General features: G+C 45.0%; 1 protein-coding gene across 1 annotated transcript in view; it reads right to left on the bottom strand.

The window, feature by feature from the left end:
- PPTC7 (protein phosphatase targeting COQ7) overlaps positions 1-24,031 on the bottom strand; it is a 56,098-nt gene extending 32,067 nt beyond the window's left edge. The window contains exon 1 of the mRNA XM_049789362.1: positions 23,806-24,031. Coding sequence (XP_049645319.1) covers positions 23,806-24,031 — 226 coding nt within the window. The remainder of the gene's footprint in view (positions 1-23,805) is intronic.
- Positions 24,032-27,374: the final 3,343 nt, after the last annotated feature.

Consider the following 27,374-nt stretch of genomic DNA (forward strand, 5'->3'; position numbering starts at 1 on the left):
TAATCATGAAACAGATGACCACTAGTTGGGATGAAAGTGGGATTTCCCTTAGAAGATACTGAATTCTGCCTTGAGCAGGCTGAATTCTGGGTATCAGCATAGTATTTTTGTGAAAATGGTCTATCTAAAACCCAGAGCTCTTAAATTTCGGCTGAGAAAACAATGTGGGTCAGATGGCTCACAAAATTCAGTAATCAATCCACATCATAAGGAAGGATGAGATGATCAGGGAGCACATACAGAGTACTAGTTCAAGGAGAGGGAGTATGTACCTTAGGGCCAAATTCCTGGCTAAACAGTTCATCTGTGAATTGCATGTAACATATGATAGTGGAAACTATATAGCTGTGTGTAAAAGCACTTTGACCCCTGTACTGTCTCCTGCCCTTAATCTTACTCTATGCATCAAATTACAGCTAGAGATCACCAATTTAAGTTTAAATAACAAACAAGTAATCATCCAATTTATCTGAATGATAGTTTCCTTAGCTGTAATGAGTTTGAGCTTGATGACTAGAAAGCTCTTATATGCAAAAGATAGTTTGCACTGAAAATAGCAGCTCTTTTCCTTTAAAACACTGTAATCATCTTCTGTGTCCATAAGTAACATTCTGTCAGCACAGATCTAGCTTAAGTGTTTCCTTTGACCCAAAAATCCAATTAAAACCTTTATCAGATGAAGATAATGGCCATATATCTAAAATAGCTTATAAAAGGCTCATCTAACAGAGTACAAAAAAATCCCTTGTTCTGTTTTTCTATCTCCCAGAAGGTCTTTTTGTGGTTTTTTTTTTTGTTTTGTTTTTGGGGTTTACTCCTGGCTATGCCCTCAGAAATCGCTCCTAGCTTGGGGGACCATATGGGTTGCTGGGAGAGCGAACCACAGTCCTTCCTAGTTGAGCTTTACTGCTGTGTCACCGCTCCAGCCTCTCCCAGATGTCTTTTTATTCTTTATAAAAGTAGTAGTCTGGGGCCGGAGAGATAGCATGGAGGTAAGGCGTTTGCCTTTCATGCAGAAGGATGGTGGTTTGAATCCCGGCATCCCATATGATCCCCAGAGGCTGCCAGGAGCGATTTCTGAGCATAGAGCCAGGAGTAACCCCTGAGCACAGCCAGGTGTGACCAAAAAAAATAAATAAAATATTAAAAAAAAAAGTGCCGGAGAGATAGCATGGAGGTCAGGCGTTTGCCTTTCATGCAGGTCATTGGTTTGAATCCTGGCATCCCTTATGGTCCTCTGAGCCTACCAGGGGCAATATCTGAGCGTGGAGCCAAGAGTAACCTCTGAGCACTGCCGGGTGTGACCCCAAAAACCAAAAAACCAAAACAAAACAAAAATCTAATAACGAAAAAAAAAAAAGAGAAAGAACAAGATTTAAAAAAAGAAAAAAGTAGTAGTAGTCTGGGTATCTTTTTAAAGATACTGGGGCTGGAGAGATAGCATGGAGGTAGGGCGTTTGCCTTGCATGCAGAAGGACAGTGGTTCAAATCCCGGCATTCCTTATGGTCCCCCGAGCCTGCCAGGAGAGATTTCTGAGCATAGAGCCAGGAGTAAACCCTGAGCACTGCCGGGTGTGACCCAATAAACCAAAAAAAAAAAAGAGCCAGGAGTAATCCCTGAGAGCTGCTGGGTGTGACCCAAAAACATAAACAAAAAACAATTTGATATAACAAACATTGTGTAAGTTTCAGGCATACAGCCTTATATACTGGTAAATCAATGTCTACATGTACTACATATTTACCACCTGACATGCTCCTTTTTTTGGTCTATTCTCTGTCTATTTCTCTCTGTCATCCACACCACTTCAATTTTTCTTTTAGTTTTTTTGGGTTTTTTTTTTTTTTGGTTTTGGGACCACACCCCGTGGCACTCAGGGGTTATTCCTGGCTCTGCGCTCAGAAATGGTTCCTGGCAGGCTTGGGCTGTCGACAATATGAGATGCCGGAAATTGAACCAAGGTCCGTCCAGTGTTGGCTGCGTGCAAAGCATACACGCCCTACCTACTGCCTACCTCTCCAGCTACCTCAGTGGTTACTCCTAGAGTGCTTGGGGGACCATACTGGAGTTGACTACATGCAGGTTGAGTGCCTTAACCCATCCTAGCTCTGTGGTCTAACATACAGTTCATCTAGTAGGATGGCTACTTAACCATGAACTAAAACTAGAGGAGAAATTGAATATGACTCTGGCTGAATTCTAATAGCTAATTAACAAAAAGTATCTGGAGACCCTTTGTACTCAACAATAAGGTGTCTGGTTTTACACTTTCTGCAGTGATAAGAAACTTTATAGAAGTGGTCCAGTGGGTTTCCTTTCAGATGCTTAGCCTCTTTCAAATACTATAGTGTTCTCAAAGCTAATCTTATTTGTCTAGAAGTATTACAACATAAAGCACTAACTAGAAAATAACTAGAAAATTTCTATCAAATAAACAACTCACATTTTCATCAACATTCCTGAAACTTCAACTTTATTTATTTATTTATTTATTTATTTATTTTTGGTTTTTGGACCACACACCCAGTGAAGCTCAGGGGTTACTCCTGGCTATGTGCTCAGAAATCACTCCTGGCTTGGAAGATGGTATGTAACGCCAGGGGATAGAACAGTAGTCCATCCTAGGTCAACCATGTATAAGGCAAACGCCCTACCACTACGCCAACGCTCTGGCCCCATGAAACCTCAACTATTTGAGCATTTAAGAACACTCCCCTGTGATTCAGGAATGTGAAATGTGTCTGCAAATAATTATCCCAAAGGTAACAAAAAACTGGATTACTTTAAAAAAAAAAACCAACAGATTCAACAACTGAAGAATTCAGAAAAGTACAAGTTGCTTTGACTAACAGTCCTTTCAGTTCTCTAGAGATGAAATTATATGGATTGTGATGTTCTACTTGCTTTAACAAGCAAGTGATCTATTCCCTTTGCACAAAGTTTCCACCAAAGCAACCACTCTGCATTAATCACAATGAAACCTGCATCTTGACTCTCCAGAGACTGAGCCTTCGTCAAAATCTCTAAGCAGAACAGCTAACTCAAGAGCTAACTTGATAAGCTGAGGCAATGGAAATAAAAGGATGGAAAGGAGAAAAATTTTGCAATATGAACGAAAATAAGACTTCTACAATTTTAAATCTGATAAAGATATGAAATTGCCAGGAAACCTAACAAACTCAGTAACTCAAATGTTCATTTTATTTAGAATTTAAAATACAATAGCTATTCTCTAGCTAGTAAACATTAAGTTATTTAATGATTAATGCATTAAGGGGCCAGAGTGATAGCAAAGCAATAAGGTGTTTCTCTTGCACACGGCTAATACAGGACAGACCCTGGTTCGAATCCCAGCATCCCATATGGTCCTCCAAGCCTGCCAGGAGTGACTTCTGAGTGCAGAGCCAGGAATAACCCCTAAGCGCCCCAAAACCAAAATAAAATAAAATACATTAAATGCATATAGGTACAAATCACACCTGCCTTGTCTTAAAAACTGAAAAATAGTCAGAAGGTACACAGCAAGAAAGGTTAACATGTAAGGGGCCGGAGAGATAGCATGGAGGTAAGGCGTTTGCCTTTCATGCAGAAGGTCATTGGTTTGAATCCCGGCATCCCATATGGTCCCCCGTGCCTGCCAGGAGCAATTTCTGAGCGTGGAGCCAGGAGTGACCCCTGAGTGCTGCCACATGTGATCCAAAAACAAACAAACAAAAAAAAGGTTAACATGGGTTAACATGTAAGAGAAGCCTTGGGGACACTATCAGGTGTGTCACACACACACACACACACACACACACACACACACACACACACACACACACAAAATGCTGAAGAGAAAGTTAGAAATTATGAAGGCAAAAAAATTAAAGACAACCTTTTACAAATGAAAATGTTGGGGTCCTGGGCCCGGAGAGATAGCACAGTGGTGTTTGTCTTGCAAGCAGCTGATCCAGGACCTAAGGTGGTTGGTTTGAATCCCGGTGTCCCATATGCTCCCCCGTGCCTGCCAGGAGCTATTTCTGAGCAGATAGCCAGGAGTAACCCGAGCGCCGCCAGGTGTGGCCCAAAAGCCAAAAAACAAAAAAACAAAACAAAAATGTTGGGTCCTGGAGCAGTAGTGATAGTATAACAGGTCGGGCGTTTTGCCTTACACACAGCAGACCCAGTTTTGATCCCTTGAGCACAGCCAGAAACAATTCCTGAGCAGAGACAAAAGCAGCCTCTGAGTATCTGGGTGTGGACCAAAAACAAATGCTAGGGGAGCAGAATGACAATACAGTAGATAGGGCACTTGCCTTGCATGTGGCCAATCCAGGTTCAATCCTTGGTGCCCAATATAGTCCCCGTAGCCCCCTCACAAATAAACCCTGAGTGTAGAGCCAGGAATAAGCCTAGAATACTACCAACTATTTTCCCAAAACTGGTGGGTGTTGTGAAAAGACAGCAAGCAAAAAAAGAAAAATATTCTGATTTTACAGGTTAATTTAAAGTAACATAACACATAGAAAATAAAGCCACATATCCTTTACCTAACTCAAAGACGATTCTGTTTACTCTGCTTTCTTCACCTCTCTCTTTGAAAGAAAGAACTGGCTTTTACTAAAATAGCAACCACTGAGAGGGATCATGAGTCACATGCAATCCTGGCATAGTCACTCTTGGGGGAGGGGGGCCCACACTGAGTAATGTTCAGGAGTTACTTATGGCTTTGAACTCAGGAATTACTACTGGCAGTGCTTGGGGGACCATCTGGGATGCTCGAGACTGAACCTCAGTTCACAACATGCAGGCAAGCATGTAGTACCTTCTGTACTACTGTTCCAGCCCCAGACACTCTTACTGTTTTTTTGAGAAAACTTGTACTTTTAATAAATTTACCAAGTAGAGAAACTACTGTTCCCTAACTTAGGAGCTTCAGACTTATTCCTAGTAGTACCCAGGGTGATGAGTGGTACCCATGGTGATGAGGGTACCCATGTGTGATGAGTGGCTGCAATGTAAATATCTTAATCTCTGCACTATCTCTCCAGCAACAATGCTATCATATTTTTCTGTTACAGACTGTTCAGTAAGTAACTATCTTTTAGCTACTTATTTACTTTAGGACACATCTTTTTTTTTTGTTCTCCATTCATTTTTCAGTGACGAGCACAAGTTCCATTAATTGGAAAGATTAATAAAAACTACACAAATCATTTAGAAATAAATCTCACATTTATATCAAAATTAAGGGGCCAGAAAGAGTGCAATGGGTAAGACACCTGCCCTGTATGTAGCGAACCCGGCCACATATGATTCCCGACATACCATGTGGTCCCAAGTGGGCAAGGAATGAATGACTCCTGAGTCCAAAGTCAAGAGTTACCTCTGAACACTATAGGGTATGCCTCCCAAACAAAGCAAAAAGTTCAAAATTAAAATTACTAAGCACATTTTTCATTGAACATTTGGGAGGCAGTGCTTTGAGCCACACCCAGTGGTGCTCAGGAACTACTCCTGGCAGGCTCTAAACACCATATGTGGGGGCCAGACAGATAGCATGGAGGTAGAGCGTTTGCCTTTCATGCAGAAAGACGATGGTCCCAATGCCCTACCCATTGTACTATCTCTCTAGGTCCACCCACTATATTATCTCTTTAGGTCCAAGTTGGGAAAGGTTTAAGATATATGACTATAATAAATACACACCAGGGACTGGAGTGATAGCACACAGTAGGGTGTTTGCCTTGCATGCTGCTGAGCCAGGAAGGACCCAGGTTCAATCCTCAGCATCCCATATGGTTCCCCAAGACTACCAGGAGCGATTTCTGAGTGCAGTAACCTGAGTGCCACAGGGTGTGGCCCATAAACAAACAAAAAAATTAATGCATACCAATAAAATCAGAGGAGGATCAGATTACATCAAGAGAAAAATTTAGGGGCCAGCGAGGTGGTGCTAGAGGTAAGGAGTTTGCCTTGCAAGCACTAGCCAAAGAAGGACCGCAGTTCAATTCCCCCCCCCCCCAGCGTCCCGTATGGTCCCCCCACGCCAGGGGCAATTTCTGAGCGCTTAGCCAGGAGTAACCCCTGAGCATCAAACGGGTGTGGCCCGAAAAACAAAAAACTAAAAAAATAAAGAGAAAAATGTACAGAAAAGCATTCATGAAGAAGAGTAGCGTGATAAGAGCCTTAAAGAATGAAATCATGAGTTGTGAATGAGGAAAAGTGGAAAAAGGCATTTTTGGCAGTTCCCTACAACTGACTAGCATAAACAAGGTTACCTTGGAGCTCTAAGAGCAAAGAAACCTGGTCTCTGGAAAATGCTGACACCCCTAAAAAAAAAAAAACTTTACAGCCCAGACAAAGCTTTACAAGTTAAGACTTTTATATCCCTGGGGAAAAGGGGCTAGTCAGAGGTCTCAGTAGTCCTAGAAGCACAATCTTAATACAACTAGGTGGGAAAGGTCTTATATTCATTCTAATTAGGGAGTTTGCTTCAACTATTATTCTAGGAATAGGTAACAGTGAAATGGTTTCAGATTCAGCTAAGATTTCTCTAAGTTGGGGCCTGAGAGAGAGCACAGCAGAGCCTTTGCCTTGCACAAAGACAACCCGAAATTGATCCCCACCACACCACATGGCATCCTGAGCCTGCCAAGAGTAACACCTGAGCACCCTTGGGTAACCCCCCGAAAAAAGAACTAATAAAAAAGTTTTAAACGAGGGCCTGGAAAGATAGCACAGCGGCGTTTGCCTTGCAAGCAGCCGATCCAGGCCAAAGGTGGTTGGTTCGAATCCTGGTGTCCCATATGGTCCCCTGTGCCTGTCAGCAGCTATTTCTGAGCAGATAGCCAGGAGTAACCCCTGAGCACCGCCGGGTATGGCTCAAAAACCAAAAAATAAAATAAAATAAAAATTTTAAATGATCAATTCTAACTTCAGAGGCTGTGTGATACACTACACAAGAGCAGAGGAGGCTTCTAGAATCAATTCTAGATTGATTCAAACCATTTCCTGGAAAAAATGAAGTTATCCTACCTCTCTGGGTCTCAGCATCTTTACCCATATCTAAAAATAGAAATGGTGGGGCTGGAGAGATAGCACAGCAGCATTTGCTTTGCAAGCAGCCAACCCAGGACCTAAGGTGGTTGGTTCGAATCCCAGCATCCCATATGGTCCCTGGTGCCTGCCAAGGGCTATTTCTGAGCAGATAGCCAGGAGTAACCCCTGAGCACCGCCGGGTGTGGCCCAAAAACCAAACAAACAAACAAACAAAAATAAAAATAATAAAAATAGAAATAGGACACTTGCCTTGCACTCGGTAGACCCAGGTTTAATCCCTAGCTTCACATATGGTTCCCTATGTACCATCCAAATAATTCCTGAACATAGTCAGGAGTTACTCCTGAGCACTGCCAAGTGTGGCCCTAAAACAAAACAAAACAAAACAAAACAAAAATTCTCTAAACCAGTGTCAGAGCGTAAGGCAGGGCGCAGTGGCACAGGGCATAAGGCATTTGCCTTGCGAGCTAGCCTAGGACAGACCATGGTTCGATCCCCCGGCATTCCATCAGATCCTCCAAGTCAGGGGCAATTTCTGAGCGCATAGCCAGGAGTAACCCCTGAGCGTCACCAAAAATAATAATAAAAATAAAAATAATACTCTGAACAACAGAGGACTGGTGAGGAATATGGATGATGAGTGCCTGCAGCTGAGTTCAGTTCACAGCAGACATATTAAATAAATGAGATATTCCTCTAAAGATGATTAAAAAAAAATACAGACGTTGGGACCAGAGCAATAGCACAACTGAAGGGCATTTGCCTTGATTGCAGCCCTCCCTGGTGTTATCCCTGGCATCCCATAGAGTCCCACAAGCTTTCAGGGCCAGGAGTCATTTCTGAGCAGAGTCAGGAGTAACCAGTGCTGCTGGGTGTGGCCCAAAATGCAAACAAATAAACAAACAAAAACCACAAACACTGGTAGACAAGATAATCTGAGAAGTTACATTATCACATTCCAGAGCTGTGCAAGGTGTCCTGTCCTGAGCTGGCTACAAGATCCTCCTCTCACAGACTGAGTTGTTTTTTTTTTGTTTGTTTGTTTTTGGGTCACACCAGACAGCGCTCAGGGGTTACTCCTGGCTTTGCGCTCAGAAATCAATCCTGGCGGGAACCATATGAGATGCCAAGATTCGAACCACTGTCTATTCAAATCAGTTGCGTGCGCTGTGCTATCTCTCTGGCCCCAGACTAGTCTTAATGGAAAGAAACCTGGAGAGGAATACGTCACTCCTAGCTTTATTTGTTTATTTCTTTGGAGTGCAAGTGAGGGGATGATGACCACACTCAGTGGTGCTTAGAGCTGCCCTGGGATCATTCCTAGGGATACTCAGGGGACCATGAAAAATTCAGTGGAGGGGATCAAATCAGGGCTGGCAGCATTCAAGGCAAGAATTTTAATTTCTGGAGCCAGAAAGATAGCATGGAGGTAGGGTGTTTGCCTTGCATGCAGAAGGGCAGTGGTTCAAATCCCGGCATCCCATAGGTTCCCCGAGCCTGCCAGGAACGATTTCTGAGCATAGAGCCAGGAGTAACCCCTGAGCACTGCCAGGTGTGACCCAAAAAACAAAAACCAAAAAAAAAAAAATTATAATTTCTATATTTATAACCCAAATAATTTCTTTAAGCTTTTTGTTTCTTTGTTTTTGAGTCACAGCCAAAGGCACTGAGGAGTTACTCCTGGCTTTGCACTAAGAAATTACTCCTGGCAGGCTCGGAAGACCATATGGGATGACAGAGATCAAACCTGGGTGGGGAGTGGGGAGCAGTATGCAAGGCAAACTTCCTATCCACTGTGATATTGCTCCAGCTCCAAAAGCTTTGTTTTTCTAATCTGTGAAATAAGGTGAAAGAGGACAAATTCACTCAAGAATTCCTTTTTCGCAGATCCAAGATTCTGAAATTCTGAGTCACTATAAAAATTAGAAACCTATTTCAGACTCTACTCTACAAAATGAAGGTTAACAGATAGTTATATTTTACTTCAGACAAAAATTAATACAGAATAAAGTAGTTCTGAAGCAAAGGTTCCATTTCAAGTTTCCTAATTTATTCTTTCCCCAAATTTTACTGCCACATGTATACTTTCAAAGATATTGTAACACAGTGCTGAGCAAAAGCATTGCCCTATGTCCTTTTCTTTTGGTTTTTGGGTCACACCTGGAGGCACTCGGGCTACTCCTGGCTCTGCACACAAAAATTGCTCCTGGCAGGCTCCGGGGACCATATGAGATGCCAGGAATCAAACCGGGGTCCGTCCTGGATTGGCCACATGCAAGGCAAATGCCCTACCACTGTGCTATTTCTCTGGCCCTTGTCCTTTTCTTTCTTGTTTTTTTTTTGGAGGGGGGGGGGGTTAGGGCCACATCCAGCAGTGGTCAGGGGCTACTCCTAGCTCTGCACTCAGGAATTACTCCTGGTGGTGTCAGGAAGACCATATGGGGTACCAACAATTAGACCGGGGTCCACTGAATGCAAGGCAAACTCCCTACCCACCATACTATCACTCCAATCTCCATTTTATTGGGGGGGAGGGTGTATGCATCACATCTAGCTGTACTCAAGAGTTTATTCCAGGGCCCAGAGAGATAGCACAGTGGTGTTTGCCTTGCAAGCAGCCGATCCAGGACCAAAGGTGGTGGGTTCAAATCCCGGTGTCCCATATGGTCCCCTGTGCCTGCCAGGAGCTATTTCTGAGCAGACAGCCAGGAGTAACCCCTGAGCAATGCCGGGTGTGGCCCAAAACCCCCAAAAAAAAAAAAAATTAAATTAAATTAAAAAAAGAGTTTATTCCATATAATGTGCTGGGGATAGAACCTTACCCACTGTATTATCTCTCTCTAGCCTGCCGTGTCCTCTTTTTTTTTTTTTTTTTTTTGGGGGGGGGCCCACACCTGGCGGTGCTCAGGAGTTACTCCTGGCTGTCTGCTCAGAAATAGCTCCTGGCAGGCACGGGGGACCATATGGAACACTGGGATTCGAACCAACCACCTTTGGTCCTGGATCGGCTGCTTGCAAGGCAAACACCGCTGTGCTATCTTTCCGGGCCCTCACACAAATTCTTATACAAAATGTAACATTGACAGGAAGGCAGAAATACTTTTGCAGTACTCTCCTACTACTAAGAGAAAAACATTTGCTGGATGCTGGCATCTAGAAAGATCAAAATACATAGCCATAGTAGGGCAAAAAGAAAGAAATTCCCTTTCTTCTGAACACAGCCTATAAATAAGTAAAAGAAAAAAATTCAGTGTGAAAATATCTTGGAATCGGCCCGAGTCAAAATAGTACTGGGCCCTTGAGTAGAAAGCATTCTTTGTAGAAAGTCACTTTTGTAGTCTCTGGCAAAGTTCTTGCAGTCATTTCGTAGTCCTGGGGATTCACACCAACAATTCAATTCTAGAACTGTTCACCAGCTACAAATTTATTCACCTCAAAAATAACTGTTTAAGAATCTGGTAAATTTCTAAGCTGTTAAATCTAAGACTCAAAATCAAACATAAGCATAAAAAACAAACACATAAATTGAATAGGACCACACCCAGCAATGGGCAAGTGGTGTGGTTCTCACACTTTAGTACATTGGCTACATGTGTTCTACCACCTGAGCTATCTCCACAACACAAAAGCTCTTAAGAGTTTCATAGAACTGGAATAGTATAATGTAGTATTACCTTTCTGGAGGGAATCAGAAAGTGTTTATTCTTTCTAAGGGCTAACATTTATATCAGAAGCCTTGAAAATGTTTATAGTCAGGGCTGGAGAGATAGCAGGGAGGTAAGGCATTTGCCTTTCATGCAGGAGGTCATCGGTTCGAATCCCGGTGCCCCAGATGGTCCCCCGTGCCTGCCAGGAGCAATTTCTGACCCTGGAGCCAGGAATAACCCCTGAGCATTGCCGGGTGTGACCCAAAAACCACAACAACAACAACAAAAAAAAAAGAATAAAAGAAAATGTTCATAGTCTTTGAAGGAATTTCTCCAATGAAAATATTCAGATGTAGTGATAGTCACTCTATAAAATGGGAAACAATCTAAGTAAAACAGAGGACTGGTTAAATAAATTACAAGACCATGTAGGCATAACTCCATAAACCAAACAAATATTGGAACTGAAGAGACAGTACAGCAGGTAGGATGTTGGCCTTGCATGTGGCCTGCCTGGGTTCGATCCCCTGCATCCTATTTGGTCCACAGAACACCATCAGGGGTAACTCCAGAGAAGATGCAATTATGAGCAATGCCAAATGTGGCACACACGTACATACAAGTTATAGATAAGCAAGGAAGAGGTCTCAAATGGTAAAGTACATTTAGGCCTGTTTGATCCACCACATTGCATGCGTTCCACACATACACACTAGTCCTATCAGAGAATAGCCCATGAGGCCTCCAAGCACCACCTGATGTAGCCTTGATGAGGTGTCAGCATGATGGAGAATGTCTCTTTATTGCAGTTATAAAAAAAAAAGAAACAGTAATATATATATACGCGTGCCGCATAGTTTTTAGATACTACAATCTTGTTATTAAGGTTTAATTGACGTGCTGGCACTTTTGAGGAAATTCTTTGGTTTTGTGCGGCAGTCTGGTCACTCGGGCTCAAAAAGGTTAGCCATCACTGTCCCAGACCTTTTCTCAAAGCAGAGATGCCAGAATTACTGGTATCCAGACAGCAGGCAAGAGTTTAACACACTGAACCATTTTCCAGATCCATCTTCTATGATTTGTTTTGTGTTTTCGGACCCAGCAGTCCTTACCTCAATGTGGTAGATCCAACCACATGCAAATTAAGCACTTAACCTCTATACTATCTCTTTGACTCTCCAAAAATTTTATTTCTATTTATATATTTATTTGAGTACACACCTGGGGTTACTCAGGGCTTATTCCTGGTTCTATGCTCAGGGATCACTCCTAGTGGACTTAGGACTTTAAGCTGCGCTGGAAATCTAACCTGGGTCAGTCACGTACAAGCCAAGTACCAAGGGTACTATACTTCAGCTCATCTCTAAAATTCTAAACTAAATGAATAAAGCTATGTCAACTGTCAATTCAAGGAAATGTTTTGTGGGGGCCAGAGAGATAGCATGGAGATAAGGCTTTTTGCCTTGCATGCAGAACGACGGTGGTTCGAATCCTGGCATTTCATATGGTCCCGAGCCTGCCAGGAGTAACCCCTGAGCGCTGCCGGGTGTGACCCAAAAACCAAAGAAAAATAAATAAATAATGTGTTTTGGGGCTGGAACGTTGGCGCAGCGATAAGGCATTCTAGGTAAGACCTAGGATGGACTGTGGTTTGATCCCCCAGCGTCTCATATGGTCCAAGCCAGGAGCGATTTCTGAGCAAATAGCCAGGAGTAACCCCTAAGCATCACAGGGTGTACCCTCACCCCCAAGAAAAGAATATATTTTTGCTTTGGTAAACTTTAATTTTTCTCTCTAAGCTAGACTTTTATTTTTATTTTTTGCTATGCTAGACTTTTAAGAATTTAAATGATGAAGGGGTTGGAATAAAAATAACAGTGGGTAGTGTACTTGCCTTGCATGTAGTCAACCCAGGTTCATTCTAACTCCAGTACCCCATATGGTTCTCCCATATCACTCCTGCCAGGAGTGATCTCAAGCACAAAGCTAGGACTAAGTAGTGAACACTCTTGGTGTTGACCCCAAAACCTAAAAAGAGAAAAAAGGATAAGATACAACGAACAAAATGTAAATACCGGATTTTAAAGGAGTAAATGTGTATGAGCCACACAAAGTCCTCAGCTTTCAAAAGCCCGCAGCTTCAAAAGCAGTGGGTCAGCTTTTGAAGTTTTTTGGTGTAGACGCAGTTTGGCGTATTGCTCAACAACAGAAAAAGTATTTCAGATTTCAGAGAAAAAAAACCTTTATAAAAGTCTGGCAGATTTTTAAAAGAGCTGGCAACTTCCTAAAAAAGAGAGGTAGACATAGTTTATTGTTAAAAGACAAAAATTAGGATCCATAGACAGGGCTAGAGAGTGAGTACAGCAGGTAGGGTACTTGCCTTACACACAGCCAACCTGGGTTCAATCCCTGGCACTTCAATATGACCTGAGCCCAGCAGAAGTAATTCCTGAGTACAGAGCCACAAGTAATCGTGAGGACCAACAGGTGTGGACCCCATCCCTCCCCAAAAAAACAAACTAAAACTTAGGATACAGAGATCTGAGTTATAGTATAATGGGTAGGGAATGCCTTGCACGTGGTCAACACGAATTCAATCCCCAACATTACATATGGTCCTATACATCTGCCAGACTTAACTCTTGAGCACAGAGTCAGGACTATATCATAGTACAGAGCCTGTACTATCTCCCTGGCCTTCACATCACTAATTTTTTTTTTTTTTTTTTTTTTTTTTGGTTTTTGGGTCACACCCGGCGGTGCTCAGGGGTTACTCCTGGCTCTATGCTCAGAAATCGCCCCTGGCAGGCACGGGGGACCATATGGGATGCTGTGATTCGAACCACCGTCCTTCTGCCCCATCACTAATTTTTTAATAAGACCAAAAACAAACATATTGATTTTAATTAGCACACTGACAGAGCACAATTTTTCTACATTTTTCTAATTTTCACAAATTTTCTAAATTTTTCTAAAATTGCTGACTAAAATAATTGAAAGCCTCCAGCACTGTCAGGTGTAGTCCCCAAACCAAAAAGAAAACAAAATTAGGGACCGGAAAGAAAGCATGGAGGCAGGGTATTGCCTTGCATGCAGAAGGACAGTGGTTCGAATCTTGCCATCCCATGTGGTCCCCTGAGCCTGCCAGGAGCGATTTCTGAGCGTAGAGCCAGGAGGAACCCCTGAGTGCTGCTGGGTGGGACTCAAAAACCAAAAAAAAAAAAATTAGGATCCATATTTTTATTTTCATTTTTGAGGGTAGATGGAGGATTTTGGGTCACATCTTTTGGTGCTCAAGGACTACTCCCCCGCTTGGTGTTTGGGGGACTATGCAGTGCTGTAAATTAAACCTGGTTCTACATGCAAAGCATGAACTCCCACCTTAAATAAATCACCTCCCTCTCTTTTTTTTTTTTTTTGCAGGGGGGGGGGGGGAATCTCAAGCAATGCTCAGAATGCTGAAGCCCTCTGTGAGAGATAATCAGTCAGATTGGCAATTCAGTGATAGAGCTCCAGGATGAAGTAATGCTAGGACCTCAGGTGCTGCAAATTACCCAGGCCACCCTGGCTGGTGTCCATAGGGCCTCCAGAGCTACATTCAGCAATGTTCAGGGTCATCCTGGGTCACACTCAGTGATGTTTGATGTTCAGGGGACCAAGTAGTAGTACTGGCAGGTGAATCTACATCAAGCACAAGCCTTCCCCTATACGAGTGATGGCTAACCTTTTTGAGCCCGAGTGCCCAAACTGCCACACAATGCCCGTTCCTCCCACTGGCCAGTCCAGCCCTGTTGCCAGGTGAGCTGCAAAGCAGACACTGGCACACTCGCCTCCCACCGCATGTCTTAATTGTGGACCCCTTCCCGAGTGCCAGCTGCAAGGCCTTCGTGTGGCATGCGTGCTATAGGTTCGCCATCAAGGCCCTATACTATCTCCCTGGCCTCCATATCCCTATCTTTTTCTCTTCTTTTTCAGGAACATACCCAACTATGATCTGGAATAATTTGTGGTTCTGCACTCAGGAATCCCTCCTGGTGGTGTTCAGGGGACTGTATTATGGTGGGATGTTGGGGATCAAACCTGGGTCAGCCATAATCAAGGAAAACACCCTACCCACTCTATCGCTCTAGTCTGTATTTCTTAAAAAGAAAAACACTTTAATTTTCAGCAGCAAACTGACAAAACAGTTTTTCAGCTAATTAGAAGGAGATTGAATTTAAAAGTTAAATTTCCTTAGAAATGAATACTAGTACAAAGCATTTTCCTGAAATCCAAAACCTAAATCTCAGGTACGGGCTCTCTAAAAGGCATAGGAGTCCACAGCTAAATGTCAAAAATGGATCTGACATTTAACTTGAACTTGACACAAGCGTTTATTCACAGAAATGGTTGTAGGTCAAATACTCTGACCTGGTATAGTTTCTCTTGAGTCACACACTAGTACAAACTCCATTTGGACACTGTTGCAATCATTCAGGTTATGTACTGCCTAGTTCCATAAAGCAGGGCTAAAGTTCAGGAACAGTCTCCACCTGGCCCCCACCGCACCCCACCCCAAAAATACCACCTCAAACGACAAAATTGGCATTCTACCTTCCATTACAATCTAATTTTTTTCGGGTATTTTTGGATGGGTTTTTTTTTTTTTTTTTTTTTTTTTTTTTTGGTTTTTGGGCCACACTCGGTGATGCTCAGGGGTTACTCCTGGCTATGCGGTCAGAAACGGCTCCTGGCTTAGGGGACCATATGGGACACTGGGGATCAAACCAGGCCCGCCCGTCCTAGATCTGCTGCGTGCAAGGCAATTGCCCTATCACTGTACTATCCTGCCGGCCTCTAATCTTTTTCGTATTTAGTTTATATTGTGGGATACAGAAACAACGTGATACTCATTTATGAATATAAAAAAAAATGTGGTGAGAAACCGGGAAGGTGGCGAAAGAGGTAAGATGTCTGCCTTGCAATCACTAGCCAAGGAAGGACCGTGGTTCGATCCCCCGGCGTCCCATATGGCCCCCCCAAGCCAGGAGCGATTTCTGAGCATCAAAGGTGTGGCCAAAAAAAAAAAAATGTGGTGAAATCTATATAGTGGAATATCATTCAGTCATAAAAATACTTATATTTGCTATAATGTAGGTAATCTTTGAAAACAATGCTAAAAGTCATAAACAAAACATAACATAATTCCATTCATATGAAATATTCAGAATCTATAAAGGCAGAATCCTACTTTCTTTTGTTGAAGCTGAGGAAAGAGTTAGTGAGGAAATTTTATATGGCAAAAAAATTTCATTAGTGATAATGAAAATACTCTGTAAGGGGCCAGAGCAGTAGCACAGCAGGCAGGGCATTTGTCTTGCATGCAGCCAATCTGGATTTGATCCCCAGCATCCTATACAGTACCCTGAGCCTGACAGGAGATTTTTGAGCACCACTGGGTATGGCCAAAAAAATACCACAAAAGGGCCGGGCGGTGGCGCAAGAGGTAAGGTGCCTGCCTTGCCTGCGCTAGCCTTGGACGGACCAGAGTTCGAACCCCTGGTGTCCATATGGTCCCCCAAGCCAGGAGCAACTTCTGAGCGCATAGCCAGGAGTAACCCCTGAGCGTTACCGGGTGTGGCCCAAAAAAAAAACAAAAAACAACAAAAAAAATTACCACAAAAATAAAAAAATAAAACACAAACTCTGGAACTATTTAGTGGTGATTGCACCATTTTTCTGAATGTACTAAATGCCACCAAATTTTTCACTTGATCTGTTTCTGTTTTATTTTGATGGGGCCACACCCAGAGATGCTTGGTGAACCATGAGTTGCCAGGGATCAAATCTGGGTCCCACTCCCATGTATAGCACACAATCATCCCATTAAAATATCCCTCCAGGGCCCGGAGAGATAGCACAGCATCGTTTGCCTTGCAAGCAGCCGGTCCAGAACCTAAGGTGGCTGGTTCAAATCTCGGTGTCCCATGTGGTCCCCGTGCCTGCCAGGAGCTATTTCTGAGCAGACAGCCAGGAGTAACCCTGAGCACCGCCGGGTGTGACCCAAAAAAAAACAAAAACAAAAACAAAAACAACAACAACAAAAAAAAAAAAATATATATATATATCCCTCTGGTCCTGAATTTTTCACTTTAGTGGGTAAATTTTAAGGTAGGCAAATGAACTCTCTCAAGTTTTAATAATCCAATCTGGGTATGTTTGCAGTTTCTTAACAATTTCTTATTTTCAAAATACTATGATGATATACTAATTAGTCTAATTTTATTATTTTCTTAGACTAGCTTATTTCCTGATGAAGTTTAAACATATATCAAGTTGAAGGAGAACTCTAAAAGTTGAAACTAGAGCACATACAGTCTCCTGATGGAAGTACTCATCTAAAGAAAACCTCACTGGGACCAAAGAGATGGTACAAAGAGCTTTAAATGCATGTTTTACATTCAGGCCTGAGACAAAAATAATCCCTGAGCATCACCAGATGAGGTCAAAAAAGGGAACATTTTGAGATAGAGGTTCTGTCAAGACAGTTAAAATGATCATGACTAGTGTTGGGGATGTGGTACAGTGAAAAGCATATACCTTGTGTGTGAGGTCATGGGTTGAGTCCAAGGAAGGGAGGGAGGGAGGGAGGGAGGGAGGGAAGGAGGGAGGGAGGGAGGAGGGAGGGAGGGGGGAGGGAGGGGGGGGGAGGGAGGGAGGGAGGGAGGGAGGGGGGAGGGAGGGGGGGAGGGAGGGAGGGAGGGAGGGAGGGAGGGAGGGAAGGAAACTAGCCTAATAGAGCAAAAGTACAATGGGTAGAGTGCCTGCTTGCCTTACACATAGCTAACTTCATTCAATCTCCAGCAGCCCCTATAGTCCCGAGCACCACCAGGTATTAATTCCTGAGTGCAGATCCAGAAGTAACCCCCCTGAGCATCGCCAGATGTGGCACAAAAAATATTAACTTAATCAGGGGCCAGAGTGATAGCACAGCAGGTAGGGCATTTGTCTTGCATATGGCTGACCTGGATGCCATCTCAAGCATCCTATAGGGTCCACCAAGACTGACAGGAGTCTCTTCTGAGCTCAGAGCCAGGAGCAATCCTTGAGGCCCCCTGAGTGCTCAAAAACAAAATAAAAAAAAAAAAAAAAAAAAAAACCTGTCCAAATTCTGGGCACAATCAAATTCAGTTTCTTAAGTACATAAAATTGGGGCTGGAGAAATAAAATGAGGGGTATGGGGCTTGCCCTGCATGTAGCTGACTATCCCTTGCACTACACATGACCCTCCAGGCACTGCCAAGAGTTATCCTTGAACACCAACAACAGGTGTGGCACAAAACTGAAATACAATGCAAAGACTAATACCTCAAATAATTTGAGCTTTTTTATAGGTTTAAAATTATATCAAATTTCAAGTTATCAGCCCCACTGTTTTGGTTCAAAGATATGGTTTAAGTGGTAGAGCACATGCCTCTCGTGTTCAAGGTCCTGAGTTTGATCCCTGGGACCTTTTGGCCTCCCAATCACCACTTGAAGTGACCTCTCTGATGACTTCCAGAACCAAGTCCAGGCCTGAGCCCAAGCAGTTCTGACCCATTTAAGAACAGAACAAAACAAAAACACAGGGGTCCTAATGATAGCACTGTAGGTAGGACACTGCTTTCCATGTGGTAGACCCAGGTTGGATCCCCAGCACTCAATATGGTCCCCAAACACTTCAAGAATGATCCCTGGGGCCGGAGAGATAGCATGGAGGTTTGCCTTTCATGCAGAAGGTCATCAGTTCAAATCCCAGCGTCCCATATGGTCCCCCGTGCCTGCCAGGAGCAACTTCTGAGCATGGAGCCAGGAGTATCCCCTGAGCACTGCTGGGTGTGACCCAAAAACCACCAAAAAAAAAAAAAAAAGAATGATCCCTGAGTGCAGATCCAAGAGTAAGCCCTGAGCACTACTGGGTGTGGGTCAAAAATTTTTTTATAAAAATATTACTTTACGGGGCCAGCGAGGTGGCTCTAGAAGTAAGGTGTCTGCCTTGCAAGCGCTAGCCAAGGATCAGGACCGCGGTTCAATCCTCCAGCGTCCCATATGGTCCCCCAAGTCAGGGGCAATTTCTGAGCGCTTAGCCAGGAGTAACCCCTGAGCATCAAACGGTTGTGGCCTGAAAAAACAAAAAATATATATATATGTGTGTGTATATATATATATATATGTGTATATATATATATATATATATATATATATATATTACTTCACAACTCATTATTGAGGTTAGAATTTTCATCGGAGACTATGCTTTAAAGGTGATATTTTTCAAAAGCTATTTCCCTAAGTTGTGGTTTAATGTACAGAGATGTTTTTGTTACATTTTAATTATGAGTCACAGAAGTGAATAGTCGTAAAAACATAAACCTCATACACACCCTTAAGCAGGAAAAAGCAATAGGACAAACAGTACCAGAAGATAGACTGGTTTTGAATTCACCTATCTTGTCAGAAAAACTGCAACTTTAGTATAACGGAATCCCAGAAAGACTCGACCTAGTTCTCTCTTTAATACAGTAACCTTAGGGGAAGCATTTGACAGTCCGCAGGTATGTATTCTCTTCAGTAAAAGAAAAGAACTGGACCCCAAAGTTTCTGAATCTTACAACTCTCAGGCCAGAGACATAGTATAGCGGACAGGATGCTTACCTTTCTTCTCAGTGGCCAACTAAGCTTGATCATTAGCAGCCCCATGATTGCCCCTAGGCAGCACAGAGCACAGAGCCAGGAAAAACACCTGAGCTCTGCCGGGCCAGTATGGCTAAGACCAAAAATCTTCAAACTCTCACAGTCTTTTATTCTACTGTTAAGTAGCTATGGCTACAGAAGGCCTGGCAAGTACATACTAGACTCCTTTCAGGCTTTTGTGTCCCTAGTCATCAATGCCATATAGAGTAGTAATAAGAGAACTCGTGATTAGCCACCAGGAAGAAGGAAAAAGCAAAGTACACACGACTCCTGCTGGTTCTGGTTTACTCTTGTTGGCCCTAATAAAGAGAAAGCACCTTTGCCAATTTTCCTGGGCTTCGGAGTGGTTCCTATGTCTCACCACACCCACCATACTTGTGTTTTCCTAAAAGACATTTAGTGGGAGACTCTACAAAAACAATGTCTAACACCAAGTATTTTTAGTCACTGCATGACTAATATGACAGATTACTCTTAAATTAAAAAAAAATTAGTTTTCTCTCCTTTGGGGGGTAAGGGAGGCGGCAGTGCTGGGGAACAAGCGTAGGGCCTCACACATGCAAAATGTTTCTACTGCATAGCTATGTCCCCAGTGTGCAGTTTTCTCTTACGCAAAAATAAATAGCTTTCATTCCAAACAGTAAAGGAGTTGTGGAAGATCGTACTGAATTACAGATCCTTAGCAATTAACAGTTACCCCAAGGAAAATATATAGATTATCTAAAGAAGAAGTTTCAAAGCAATGGGTTAATATAACACTATTAAGGACAGTCTTTTAAACTTTTTTTATAAGAAGCACACCTAGTAGTAGTAGGAGGTCCCCAGGGCTACCTACAGTGCTTGGGAAGCCACACAAAGTGCCAGAGATCAAACTCAGTGCCTTGCACATACTAGATATGTGCTCTTCCATTTGAGCTATCATCCTGGCCACTCAACACAGGCCTTAATGCAGTTCCATTTATAAACCCAACTTCCAGGTTGGAAGGCAGTTAGGTACTGCAGACTTGCGAGGCTCAACACCTATTCAAAAGCAAAAAATAGTCAACCTGTTGTAGATGGGATGATTGTTAAGCATGGCAGAAATCACAGGAGTCCTAAAGAATCCTTTTTTTTTTTTCTCTCTCTCTCTCTCTGGCTCTCTCTAATGTGATCAAAGGCTACGCCAAAATCAAGTAAGCATTACTTTTTAGCTGGTTCTTAATCTTGCACCTTTGTTTGGTCCTCTGTGTGGTACACGGATGGACTGTATCAATGAAGTTCCTGAAAACCTACACAAAATTTTGTCTCACACTGTGGAAAGGAGAGAGTTAAAAACTCCAGAATACTGGGCCAGAGAGATAGCACAGAGGTTAAGGCGTTTGCCTTGCATGCTGAAGGACGGTGGTTCAAATCCCAGCATCCCATAAGGTCCCCTGAACCTGCCGGGGGCGATTTCTGCACGTAGAGTCAGGAGTAGCCCCTGACTGCCGGGTATGACCCAAAAACAAAAACCAAAAACCAAAAAAAAAAAAAAAAAAAACCTCCAGAACCTAGGAAAATTAAGAACTGGTTTAATGCCAGATAGAAAACAGAAGAAATCTCCATGCCCACATAAAGACTAGAAGTAATGCCTGTTATTTTAGTTCATTAAAATAACAATGAACATCTTTCTGAAATTAAAAAAAAAAAAAAACATGATGTGATTAGCTTAATTCTCGAGGTTCAGGCAATCTAATCTTTTCATTTTCTACATGACAAATGAGGAGGACCTTGCCCAAAACCAGAGATCAGAGTTGGCAAATGACAAATCTGAGCATCAAACTAGGCTGGGTTTTTGCCAGGAGGATTATATTTTTTTTCAGAATAGTTTTGTTCAAAATTTCCTATTTTCCTTAGAAATATCCTAATATTAATAACCTTAATATAAGGCAGTCATAAGAAAATTTAAATGGGGGCCAGAGTGATAGCACAGAGGCAGGGCATTTGTCTTGAATGTGGCCAACCCAGGTTCGATCACCAGCATCCCATATGGTCCCCCAGCCTGCCAAGAGTGATTCCTAAGCACAGACAAGTGTGACCCAAAAATCAGAAATAAAAAAAGACATATTATTAGTTCCTAAACTGTCGATTCAATCACAAATATTTAGAAAAGTCAGTATGTAGAAAATGTATAAGGGAAAATCTTCAGTGGCTCATATATACTCCCTATTCCTCTGCACTATGATAGCAAAAGGAGCAGAGATCACAAGCTCATTGAGTGAAGCACTTCCTTCCTAAGTGTGACAAAAAAGAAAAATCACTCTATTGGGTCTTTGTTGTTAAGTTTTGGAGGGCCACAACCAGCAGTGCTCAGGCCTACTCCTGGCTCTGTGTTCAAGAATCACTCCTGGTGGGATTCAGGATTGTAGGTTCATCTGTTATCGTACAGGCAAGCACCTTGCCTACTTACTACCTCATCAGTACTTTAAACAAAAGATACTGAATCAGCACTTTAAACAAAAGATACTGAATCAAGGTGAATTTGTATTATTCCAATCTACAACTGACCTTTTGAGAGGTATGTATATCCCTCAAAATCAAGAGTCAACAGTGTTGACAAAACAGCAAATGACTTTAAGTCCAAGTAACTCGTAAGTTAAAACAGAAAACAACCTTTACAGTTCCATGTTCACAAATTGTGTGCTGTAGAAGCAAAGATAATAGACAGTTATTGAGGTCAAATTAAAAAATAATTATTGTCATAAAAAATTTACAGGAGTATTTGCTCCGATGCCAAACTTTGTCTCTGCACATAAAAGAATTTTTTTTTTACATAAAAGAATTTAAAGTAACTAAAACACTCAACCCATTTGAGAAGTGAAACCGACGTGACATTTGAACCCAAGTTCAATGACAACGTGTCCTTCAATTTCAAAGAAAAGTGCTTTATTCAAAGGTGGCTGAGGGGGCTGGAGAGAGAGAAACAGAGACAGAGAGAGCAAGAGAAGAGAGTGAGAGAAGAGGAAGAGAGAGAGGGAGAGAGAGAGAAAGAGGGGGGAGGGAGAGGGAGGGAGAGAGGGAGAAGAGAGAGGGGGGGAGAGAGAGAGAGAGAGAGAGAGAGAGAGAGAGAGAGAGAGAGAGAGAGAGAGAGAGAGAGAGAGAGAGAGAGAACAAGCAAGCGGGGAGGACGCTTGCCTTCCACAAGGCCGACCGAGGTTTTGAGGCCAGTCGAGGTTTGATCCTCAGTAATCGTGCCTCCCCGCCAAAGTCCACCATGAATGACTGCAGAATGCAGAGCCAGGAGCCCCCGGGTGTGACCCCCAAAACCAAATATATACAGTCCCTCAGCAGGCACATTTTATTTCCCCCAGGGACAACCATGAGTTGGGTCCAGTTTCTGACAGCCCGGTCATTTAACTAGCCCTTTTTCGCAGACGCCAAAACGCAGCTGGCACAGGCCTTGGGGGATGGGGGTGGGGGCACCTGTGGCCTGAGCAAAGGCTTCTCCAAAATGCTTCGCTTCTCAGAAGACTGACATGTAGGAGCCGGCTCGACCAACCGGCCGTCCCTCTCTCTCTCTACCTGGGGGTCAGGGGGGAAGTCTTCCACCCGGGGAAACCCCAGGAAGGGCGAGCCTCTTCCTATCCCGCGGGGTCCCAGGGGAGGGAGGGAGGGAGGGAGGGAGGGATGGATGGATGGATGGATGGATGGATGGATGGATGGAGCTTGGCTCAGAGCTCCCAGCCTGGGGAGATGGAGCAACCAGCCCGGGGTGTCCGAGCGGAGCCGAGCTGAGCAAAGAAAGCGACAAGGCCTCCCCTCCTCCGAGGCCCGGACGGGCACCCTGGGCGACTTGCAGGTGGCACGGGAGAGAGGTGAGCGGCCCGCTAGGCGCAGTGACACCTTATGACATTTAACTCGGCCGGCATTGGCATTAGCATTAGCCGAGTGACTCGACTTGGAAGCGTGGCTCGGGGCTGACCCCTACGGACGGGCAGACGGACGGACGGACTTGACAGCCGGGCGGGTCACATTCCCGGGCGCTGGGTGACCTTGAGCACGTGGCCCGGGCCTCGCGAGGCGCCTCGATCCGCTGCTTCCCTTCGCTTCGCCTCCCCGCGGGCTGGGGTGCCGTTTGGGGGCGTCGGCGGGCGGGGTTCGCCGAGTAAGAAGCGCTTCGCCGGCTACTACGGGGCTGGCTGCCCCCGAAACACACACACGCGCCAAGCGCGCGCGCTCCAGACACACCGGGGAAGCCCGGGCCGGGGGGGGGGGGGGGGTGAAGTCCCCGGGAAGGGGGGGCGGCGGACTCGGGTCGGAACCGAACCGAACCGGTCCGAACCTAACCGAACCATTCCGAACCGAACCGGTCCGAACCGAACTGAACCGGTCCGAGCCGAACCGAAGCGGGCCCAGCCGGGCCGGACAGTGATTCCCACTCACCGAGCACGTCGGCCGAGCGGTGGCGGGCCACGAAGCACGCGTCGTCGCCGTAGCAGGCGCCCTTCTTGAGGAGGCCCTTGCGGAAGTCCTTGCCGAAGCCGCAGCCCGCCGTCACCAGCCCGAAGTCGCCGCCGCCGCCGCCGCCCCCGGCCCGGGCGTCGGGCTGCGACAGGCCGCCCAGCACGGCGCGGGCCACCAGCCGCCCGTACGACAGCACCGAGAACATCGCCGCCGCCGCCGCCGCCGCCCCGCTCAGCAGCCGGGGCGCCCGCGCCGCCCGACAACGCCGAGGCCCGGCGCCCGCGAGCTCCTCGGGGCGCTCCTCAGGGCGGCGCGCAGTAGCCGCCGCCGCCGCCGCCCCGACCCGCCGCGCGGGGCCTCGCGCGCGCTCCACCGCGCGCGCCGGAGCCAGAGCGAGCACGGACGATCAGAGCCCGCGGCTCCTGCGCCTCGGCGCCGCTGAGGGGATCCCGGCTGCTGCAGGCGCCGCCGCCGCCGCCGCCATCTTCCGCTCCGCTCGGCGTGTTCCGGGGCCGCGCGCCCGTGGCTCCGCCCACTTCGGGTTGGCCACGCCCGCAGTCCGGCGAGGCTCCGCCCCTTCAGGCTCGCTCCCCGCGCCGCCGCTGCTCACTACTTTCCCCCCCACCTCACCCCCGCTCCGCTCCGCAGGCACAGGGACAGAGCATGCGCGGGCGTTGGCCACGCCCACGCTCCTCGCGAGGCCCCGCCCCCTCGAGCTGCCTCGCTCGCTCACGGGCACCGCCGCTACTCACTACTTTTCCCTCATCCCACCCCCGCTCCGCAGGCACAGAGATGGAGCATGCGCGGGTTTTGGCCACGCCCACGCGGGGGTCCCCGCCTCTTCGGCCTCTCGCGGGCTCGCTCGGCGCCTCCCTAGCCGCCACCGCTATTCACTACTCCCCTCCCCCGCCCGCTCCGCAGGCACCGAGCACGCGCAGAGCAGGCCCGCCCCGCCCCGCGCGCGCGCTGTCTTCTGGGAATTGTAGTCTCCCCGAGTTGTTGGAGTCGCTGGGCTTTTGTCATTAGCGTTCCAACGATCTAGGATAATTCCCCTCCCTCCAACCCCAACCCCAGGCCGTGGAGGGCATCGTGGTTATTGAAGTTATTGAGAATCCCAGGAGGATTCTTTGAGGGTTGTTGTGGTTTTCTTTTTTTTTTAGTACCCTGTAGAGTTTAAAGGCTATGGTTTTCAAATCATTGTTCTTTTGGGGCCGGAGAGATAGCATGGAGGTGTGGCGTCCAAAAAACAAAACAAAACAAAATATATAAATATATATATAAATATATATATATCATTGTTCTTTTAAGGAAAAAGCTGAAAGAAAACAGGATTGGATCGTGTACATGTATTTATTACTAAGAAGCTTTACTGAGAAACATAATTTGTGCTCACCTAAGTGACACCTTTCAACTTTATATATTGGACAGATTTAGGGAGGGCAATATGTTTGGAAGGAATAGAGGCATCTCTTTGAAGAAATAGATGTATCTTTTTTGAGATGAGAGTGGGGCCGATTGTGAAATAGTGGTGAGTTTTATGTATAGCAAGAGAACAACAGATACAGTCATTACAAACCTGTCTTACACTGCTTCAGGTTCTGCATATGATTCTGCCAAATAAATGAGCAGTAAAAAAAAAAAAAAAAGCCAGACTCCAAAATGTCTTACCCCAAACAATGGTTTTCTTGACCTCTTAGGTGTCCAGAGAAATCACCAACTTACCCAAGATGAAGCCCCTTTGCTCTTTCCACAGCTAGTCTCTCCTGGTGAAAGGGCAGCCTTTGGCTAGAAAGGCAGCCTCTTTTATGGGACTGAAGAGAGAGGACAGTGGGTAAGGAATTGCTCTGCACACCACCAACCCTGGTTCAATCCCCAGCACCATAGGCACAGTAATTACTTCAGTAAATGAATGAGAGAACATACATGACACTAGTTCCAAAGCTCTCTAAGGGCAAAGATCATTTGTCATTGTATTATTGGAAGCTAATGCAATGCTTGGCCCACAGTAGGGGAGTTTGTAAATGTTTGAATTTAAAAAAGGAATAACTGAATAGAAGCTATAAATAATAATTTTAAAATAGTGTTTGTTGGGGGGCCAGAGCAATAGCTCAACAGTAAGGTGTTTTTGCCTTGCACGTGGCCTACCTAGGACAGACCATGGTTTAATCCCCGGCATCCTATATGCTTCCCTGAGCCTGCCAGGAGTGACTTCTGAGCGCTGAGCCAGGAGTAACCCCCGAGAGCCACTGGATGTGATCAAAAAAAAAAAAAAAATAGTGTTTGTTGGAATAAAGGCATGCTTGATGAAAAAAGAAATTCACAAATAAAGAAACCTGAGATTAAGGCAAGTGATCTCATTTGGAATAATTTTTAGTGCTATTGAAGCCTAAGTACACAGCACCCAGGAGCACTGGGCTTTTTACTGTTCATTGGCAGCACAGTCATCACTCTGGGGATACCCATCTCGTGCAGCAAATGATTCCACTCCGAGCATTATTCCATGACCCAAATTACTGTCAAAATTTAACATTCTGTGGTTCACAGCGTTCCAACTGCTTTTTTTAGTCATAAAGGTTTTCATTAAAATTGATCTGAGCAAATCACTTCAGAGACGTGAGTGGCATTTTGTCAAATATGTAAAAAAAAAAATGTCAAAAAACTAATTTACTGGGGCCGGAGAGATAGCATGGAGGTAAGGCGTTTGCCTTTTTTTTTTTTTTTTTTTTTTTTTTTGTTTTGTTTTGTTTTTTGGGCCACACCCGTTGATGCTCAGGGGTTACTCCTGGCTATGCGCTCAGAAGTTGCTCCTGGCTTGGGGGACCATATGGGACGCCGGGGGATCGAACTGTGGTCCGTCCAAGGCTAGCGCAGGCAAGGCAGGCACCTTACCTCTTGCGCCACCGCCCGGCCCCATGGCGTTTGCCTTTTATGCAGGAGGTCATTGGTTCGAATCCAGGCATCCCATATGGTCCCCCATGCCTGCCAGGAGCAATTCCTGAGCGTGGAGCCAGGAATAACCCCTGAGCACTGTCAGGTGTGACCCAAAAACCACCAAAAAAAAAAAAAAAAAGCTAATTTACTGGAATAAAGATAAAATAATTCAGAGAAATCCTTGCTGGCTTTCATGGCCACAAGAATTGGAGTGGGATGAAAAAAGGGGGTGGGGCTTCGGGAATCTTCTGCTTGGCATTTCTACGTTAGCCAGATAGGCTAAAGGTTGTTCTTTTACGCACACACAAATCACTACCCGGCAGGCAGGCTGTCAGGTAATTCTACCCCAAGGACACACTTTTTAAAATAGCAGTTCAACCTCTTGCCTTGTCACCCTCCTGCACACCACCTGTACTTTTCATTTGGGGGGCTGTGTCACCTCATTTCCATGTGGCTCACAAGAACCGGTCGGGTGGGATCAGCAGGAACTGAAGATGTGACTCGGGCTGATAACCTCTGTTCTGATGTGATAGAATTTCCTTGAATTTCCCTGCAAATGAGGTGCTCAGAGAAGCACAATTTGAACAGAACCCTTTGTCAAAGTTTCTGCAACTTTG

Source organism: Suncus etruscus, chromosome 15, assembly GCF_024139225.1.
Source record: "Suncus etruscus isolate mSunEtr1 chromosome 15, mSunEtr1.pri.cur, whole genome shotgun sequence".
In the NCBI taxonomy this organism is placed as follows: domain Eukaryota; kingdom Metazoa; phylum Chordata; class Mammalia; order Eulipotyphla; family Soricidae; genus Suncus; species Suncus etruscus.